Raw genomic sequence first — 7,354 nt, 5'->3', positions numbered from 1 at the left:
AATATAGTTGTATGGGTTTAAATTTTATGGGCATCATCTCTTGTGCAATAGGGGTGGCAAAACCTGACACGACCCACCAACCCACCTCTTAGGCGGATTCGGGTTGGGCTTAAGCCAACCCGTTTGATAAACGGGTCGACCCGCGTAACCTGTTTATTAAACAGGCTGGGTTCGGGTTGGGGGTATGCCAACCCGCCAACCCGGCTGACCCATTTAATAAATGGGTTAGGTAGGTGGGTCAACCCGCCAACCCGACCCGCCAACCTGACCCGCGAACCTAAGAACCTGTTTACCCGACCCAACCTATTTATTAAATGGGTTGGCGGGTCGTGTCGAGTTACCCGTTTATTAAACGGGTCGGGTTCGTGTTTGCCACAGCCGACCCGTTTAATAAACAGGTCGGGTTTGGGTTGAGGTATGCTGACCCGTCAACCCGTCGGGTCGACCCGCCAACCCGGCACGATTGCCACCCCTATTGTGCAAGCCTAAGCCTAAGCCTAAGCGTGATGACTCTCTAGGGGCAAGGGATAAAGCCCACGAAGTTTTACACTGACGTGATAGTGATAATAAGTAGGGCAGGTAGAGTCAGAGCGGTTAGGTCTCTGATTCTGGGGGCAGCTTCTCAGTGTAAATATATATAAAAAACTGTAGTTATATATCATTTTCTAGCTGTCTCTGTTATAGGCTCTAGTTTTCCTTTGCAATTATTAAACACTTCACGCTTCTCACACCCACTTCTTACTTCGGCAACAATTATATATTCAATGCCTAAGATAGGAGGCTATGTATAGAAGCTCTTAATTGGTAACCTTTTGTGGAGATGTAATCTGTAATCTCGGTGCCCACTGATTTTTTAGGGGGGGGGGGGGGGGGGGGGGGAATAGTCTCCAACTTGATTACTTAAATAATATCTATATACAATAAAATTAACCATAATATAGCATTGGGCAAGTGACCTAGATCGCAAACTCCAATGTTTCTTGTGCTACTTTTCAAGAACTTGGTCACTTTTTGCCACGTCTAGCAGAAAGAAAAGCAATGACTGAAAAGATTATTCCTTGATCCAATACAGATTTTTGCAACCATAGCTGTGGCTTAGTCAAGGGTATGCTAGTGACAATTTCGACTGCCCTATATACCCATTCTTGATGTGTCTTTTTTTAATAAACTCATCACATAATAAGTTCATGAATGGTTTACCTTATTGTCTTGAAGGAGATAATTGGTGATAAAAGTTCACCAATTTTAGCCAAGAAGTCTGATGTTCAAAGTCCACCAAAAGGGTTACACCTAGCATCCTTTTTCTTCTTTTTGAATAATAACTGGGTGGGGGATCAGCCTAACCCCAGCTTGCCTTAAAAAAAAAAACAGAAATTCGTTCCCTTGCTTAAAGATGAATTGACTCTATTGGCCTAGCTGTAGTATTTGGCCTGGCTATATGCTCTGGCTTGACTACCAAAAAGTGTTTCACTGAAGGCGTATCACTTTCACTTATGCTGTTATGCTCTCTCTCTCTCTCTCTCTCTCTCTCTCTCTCTCTCTCTCGTCGGAAAGCAATATCCTCATTGGAGACATCATGACTAGCAAACTAAACAAAGAAAAAAAAGGAAATCTAATCAAATCGAACCAAGACTTTGTGTTTGCAAGACTGCGTTGGTTGCATGACCAAAATATCAAGACGGATCAATCATGTTATTGATTTTCAGGTGCATACTTTCCTTATTGGTGAACTACAAAGCGTGTTTCCATAGTATTTCTCATCTACGCAATACAATACTGATAAAACAACGTGTATGCGTATAATTAAATCTTTTTCATAGAAGCAACAAAGGGCAGTTTCCCGTTACAACAGAACAGAACAAAATTTTCAAGAGCTTCCTCTTAACAGAAGACAGGCCCACAATACATTTCCAGGAAGACCAGACAACAAAAAGATGTCTGTTAAATTCTTATGAGGCAAGGAGGAGGGCATCAACCCTTCTAGCCACCTCCCATCCAAGGCCCATAATTTTAAACACAAAAAAGCTAAAAGAAAAGAGAATATGAAAAATAAAAAGACTATACAAGATCATGTATACGATTAGACATGTTAGAGATGAGCAATCAACCAAAACTTGATGAAAGGCTTCCTCGTCTCCGCAGGTAATCCTCCAAACACTTGTTTTTGGTGATTTGTACAATGCTTTGCTGCAGTGAGTCCTCTTCTACATCAAGCAAAGCAAGATCAAGGTAAGATTGAATATCAGGTACGGGGAATGCTTCATCATCTATCCCATCAAACTCGGCCGAAGCCACGCTGAGTTGAAATTTTGCCCACTTTGTTGCATCTTCATCACCTTGGAGTAGCTTCAAGACCTGGATTTAGAAAGTGCTCAATTTAAGACAAAAATTCAAGAAGTTGCAGTGAGGTCAATTTCCCGTACCCAAACAACCCTCTTTTTCAATTGATATTTTCAGTTAATATATTGGTTTCATCTACTAGATTGCTCGGTGTTTTGTAACAGTGCGATGTGCATCTGGGCGTTGAAAGATCATTTCAATTTAACAAGCACAACCAACTTCCAAAATGATGTTGATGTTATATAATGTGGCATTATCTGGAAAGCCACATGACTCCTGTTAGTTTGAATTTTTTTAAGGTGAACAGCATGTTGTTGACAGTGGAGCAACAAATTTTCACAAAACTTGAACTTTAAACATTTCCAAGTAGCAGATGTCATCAAACTTTCGTAAAAAGTGACATAGAAACGTTCACAAATAACAGATGCAAATGGAAGACCGAATAATTACCACTCTCATTCGAGGTCTGAAGCGTGGTGCACGTCTTAGACACAACAAAGCAGCTAACATCATTCTTCTCATCTGGCTACCATCATAATCTTTTCCCAAACTTGGATCAAGGACCTTAGCAAATTCTCCTCTTTGTAGACGCGGCATCGCCTGATCATTAATTCCATGGAAAAAAAAGGAAAAAGGATGATCTGGTCAATCAAACATGGAATCAACAAAGCAAGTCCTTCATTTCAGCAGAAGAAATCAAAAGTAGGTTCTTACCCACATGACCAAGCTCTCTAGGCCTTTTGGATACTCGTTACTGATTGGCTTCCTCCCTGACAACAGCTCAAGGAGGACCACACCAAAAGAGTACACATCAATCTTGTCATTTACCTTACCATAAGTGAAATATTCAGGCGCCAAGTACCTGCAGAAAAGGAAGTGAACCACTTAGCACCCCCTGTCATGAAATATTCTTGCTTAGCATTCAAACAAATCATTCATGAGGGAGCAAGAGAAGATACAAACCCGAAGGTCCCAGCGACATCATTGCATGTTATATGAGAAGAAGTAGGTGCCCACTTAGCTAGACCGAAATCAGACAGCTGAAATTTAGCAAGAGATACAATGTGGTAAATAGATATATAGAAGAAGCCGTGGTACATACATCTCTATGAGGAGAAACTTAGTAGTCAGTACCTGGGGTTCAAATGTATCAGAGAGAAGGATATTTGATGATTTCACATCCCTATGTACCAGTGGATGAGAATTGCCATTATGAAGATAATCTAGTGCCCGAGCCACACCAATTGCTACCTTGTACCTCTCTGTCCAAGAAAGCAAATGCTTATCCTTTGAACCTGCAGAAAATAAAAATCATAGATAAGAAACCAAAACATTGTAGAATAAAGCAAACTTTCCAAAATGATTACTCACCATGAAGGCTTTCTTCCAGGCTTCCTCTAGATAAGAAATCATAAACAAGGAGAAAATTACTTTCCATGAAACAAAACCCAACCAAAGATATTATATTCTTATGTTTCAAGGTAGTGATTATATCAATCTCCAGCAGGAATTCTTTCCAAGCATCATCAGAGGACTTCAAGATTTTGACAGCTAATTCTTTACCATCACCTAGACAACCCTTGTACACACGGCTGCTGCCCCCTTTCCCAATCAAATTGTCTGAGGTCCAAAAAAAGGATCAAATTAGGTTTAACCAAAACTTCTTAATGACAGGTGATTTTGATAGTAAAGGATGGATTACAAAAGAAGATAAGTAACCTGATGAGAATTGTGATGTAGCACATGCAAGTTCCTCATAGCTGAACAGTCTACAAGCAAAAGCATGCCCTTGATAAAGAATCTTCAGCTCCTTTGGCAAATTCTCATACTCCTTTTTCTGGATTTCACCATCTACATTCCGAACTTGAACTAATTCCTCTCTTCTATTACCAGTACAAGCTTTGTCAATGGCAGGCACAGACATATTCTTGTTCTTAGTCCTGCAGTCAGAATTTATTGCTGCTGAATACCTGCTTGGCAGCTGCATAGCCCATTGAACAACAGAGATCTGCCTTACTGAATTTGGAACACCCCTGTTTGGCAATAACTTTCTTCTTAGTAAGGGCCAACCAGGTCTTAACTCTGGCATCTCTTTAATTAAGAGAGAAACAGAGCTTGAAGCAGCTTCCAACTTTTGAACAGGAACCAGTGCCAAGCAATTATGTTCATCCTCTGTAGCAGAGTAGTCACTTACATGAGGCTCACAACCTAAAGAAAATTTCCTATCATTGTTATCGACAGCCTTGTTTTTTGCTCTTCCCACTAAATCCATTGTACAAATCTGACAGGCTTGTTTTGGATTATTCAACTCCAAGACATCAGTAAAGGCTAAGCCATCCCCACTATTATTATCTATAGAGGCCAAATCTCCACCTCCTGCCAAACTTTTGCTACGGCATTGAGGTGAATCCCCCGACTCAGACCATGTTTCACAGTCCGAATTCTTGCTACTGTCTTCATTTGTTGATGTATCATCAGAACTATTACTCAAGACTTTCGAATTCTTGCTTAATGTCCTATGTATTGCACCAAATATTCTAGCTCTACGTGATTCATCTACACCTGTTCCACAAAGACCACAGTGGCCAATAGAAAGCCTGATCACAATTTTAGTAAAGCAAATTGAAAGAACTCTTTTAGGAACTGAAAACAAACCAGAACGATTCTCTCCTGATGCTTCTCGCTGAAACATCACTTTCCCATTACTGACAGCCAAAACTGAACAGTTCCGTGGTAGTTGTCTAGCACAATATCTAGCAATCGAAACAGAGGACCTAGAAGACAGCACATAACTATCAAAAATTCGAAAAAGACAACCAAATTTCTGGTAACAACTGTTAAAGGAAAAATCAGTAGTCTGCTTACCCAAGAGTAGTGTTCTTGGCTACACCGACTATGACAGTTAATGCACTGAACGTTTTTGCCTCTTGCACTAACGTTTTGCGAACAGAGGGACCACGAGAGATTTTAACTTTAAGATCGACCTGCAGCAATAAGACCATGTAAGTCATATTTACTTTTCTGACTGAAAAATGGAAGACAAATTTCTGTAAAAAAAATCCAGAAACTGAAGCAAAGAAAGAACCTGTTTCAGATTGCAGAAACCTTCATAGACTGAAAGAATGGAATCAAACGTATTCACCAAACAAACCACAGAGGATTTATCTTTTATGCGAATCTCCCCTGAACAAATTAGCTCCAATTTCTCAATAAAATAAACACAGATGTAAGATAATTCTTTCTCGATCTACCAAACATAAAAGAAAAATTCTAGTGACAAAACAAATGAAATGGATTAGAAAATAACATCGACAACCATTTGGAGACAGACGCATGAACTAAACTGTCTGAAATTCTTGTAACAAAAACAAAAAAAAAACCAATAAAAAGGGAAAGAAAACAAGTTCTCTGGTTTAAATTCCATAGGTGCCCTCACAACCTCAATAGCCAAAGGACAGCTAAGAACTAAAAGAAAGAAACCATCACCTTAAATAGCATAACTACAACAATGAAGGCTCAATAACACCCTGTGGACTCCCAACCAAAAAAGCTAAAGACAAATACGAATAATCCCAAAAAAAATCAAAAGGGAAAAACAAAGAATATATAACATGAACTCCGTCAAAAGGTGTAGAACAGAACAGACAGAAACCATACCACATCACCAGCCACAACCATAAATCAGTCAGCAAATCAATGAAATAAACTACCCACTTTCAATAAACCCAAAATCACAAAATGAAAAAAAAAAAGGATCCCAAAATGTAAACTAAAAAGTGAATGAAGCAACAAAATGAGTATATGAGGAAATTAAACTAAAAAGTAAAAACCAAATCTCAAAAATCCTAAAAAATAGGATACAAAAGCAGAATCAAATCCATGGAATAGCCAACGTAATTATGAACATGACCTCAAATTTGGTAGAGAGAGAGATCTTGATTGTGGGGATACCTGGATTTTTGAGGACATAAAGCGCAATAACCCGATCTCCCGGTTGAGCAACTTTGACAAGAGCCCAAGTGAGCAATTCGTTGCTCTGGGAATCCAGATTCATCCCAACCAACACCGTCTTCCCCCCTGCACCACCCCCACCATTCCTCTCCAAATTCCCCATTCTCGTCATTCTCACAAGAAGAAGAAAGCAACCACCAAACACAATCACCACCACCCACAAAATCCACTGCTCTAAACCTTATACGAGCAATCAAAACCCCATTTTTTCCATCACCAACACGGTGGTCGTCGCCATTCCCACTAAATTATGTAGAGAGAGAAAGAGAGGAACGCCACCTTTTTGTTTATAACGAGAACGGATACAGACAACAAGGCGATCGGCCCTTTTTCTTATGTGGGACAACGAATATGGATAAAACAAGCGAACGAGAGAGAGAGAGAGAGAGACGACAGTTGGGTGTAAACAGGACTTGATGATGCGAAGGCTTTATAACCTGCATAACACTCTTGGAAAGACCAAGGGAGTGAAATGACTACCACAGGTGCGTGCTCGTGCCGCGCCAAGTCGAAGCTAATGGGGGTAATTGGCTCCTTAAGGTCATATTTAATCAGAATCCAATGATCTTTTAGCTTTGGTTTTTCGTCTTTTATTTGGATCAGTTTATTATGGGTTAAGAGGGTTAGGGCTGAGGTTACGAACACAGAGAAAGCCACTTGACTTTTGGTTTTGCTCTCTTCCTGCTGCTCTATCTATCCTGTGTTTTCCCAGAAAGAGGTCTTCTGCTACAGTAGTTTCAAGAGATTATTTTTGAAAAATAATAACAGTTCTGAGAAGTTGTTTTTGAAAGACGATTTATTATCGGAGTGCATCAATTCAGATCATCGAGGTTATTGTATTCTGGAAGAAGGACGCTAAACCCTATTTGCATAGTATGTGAGTGCGAATCTTCTTTAAAGAGAGTACTTTCATACGCCTTTAACCTGTTGCATAATAATATGTTTCTGTTGTTTATATTATGTTCTTTGCATCTATTTATTCATTTATATGTGTTTGGATTTT

General features: G+C 39.7%; 1 protein-coding gene across 1 annotated transcript; it reads right to left on the bottom strand.

Moving 5' to 3' along the window:
* Window positions 1-1,871: 1,871 nt before the first annotated feature.
* Window positions 1,872-6,739, bottom strand: LOC149817186 (protein kinase STUNTED-like). Its single transcript, XM_089987466.1, has 11 exons — window positions 6,292-6,739; window positions 5,426-5,523; window positions 5,206-5,324; window positions 4,996-5,114; window positions 4,060-4,902; window positions 3,712-3,960; window positions 3,475-3,635; window positions 3,304-3,380; window positions 3,055-3,202; window positions 2,791-2,940; window positions 1,872-2,355 (listed from the first exon to the last, which is right to left on the bottom strand). Exons 1-11 carry the CDS (start codon window positions 6,461-6,463, stop codon window positions 2,104-2,106), a joined length of 2,388 nt encoding a protein of 795 aa, XP_089843592.1. The 5' UTR covers window positions 6,464-6,739; the 3' UTR covers window positions 1,872-2,103.
* Between the last annotated feature and the right edge of the window lie 615 nt (window positions 6,740-7,354).

This window comes from Nuphar pumila, chromosome 14, assembly GCF_984573655.1.
Source record: "Nuphar pumila chromosome 14, dmNupPumi1.hap1.1, whole genome shotgun sequence".
NCBI lineage: Eukaryota > Viridiplantae > Streptophyta > Magnoliopsida > Nymphaeales > Nymphaeaceae > Nuphar > Nuphar pumila.
This window is presented reverse-complemented; position numbering and strand designations above follow the sequence as displayed.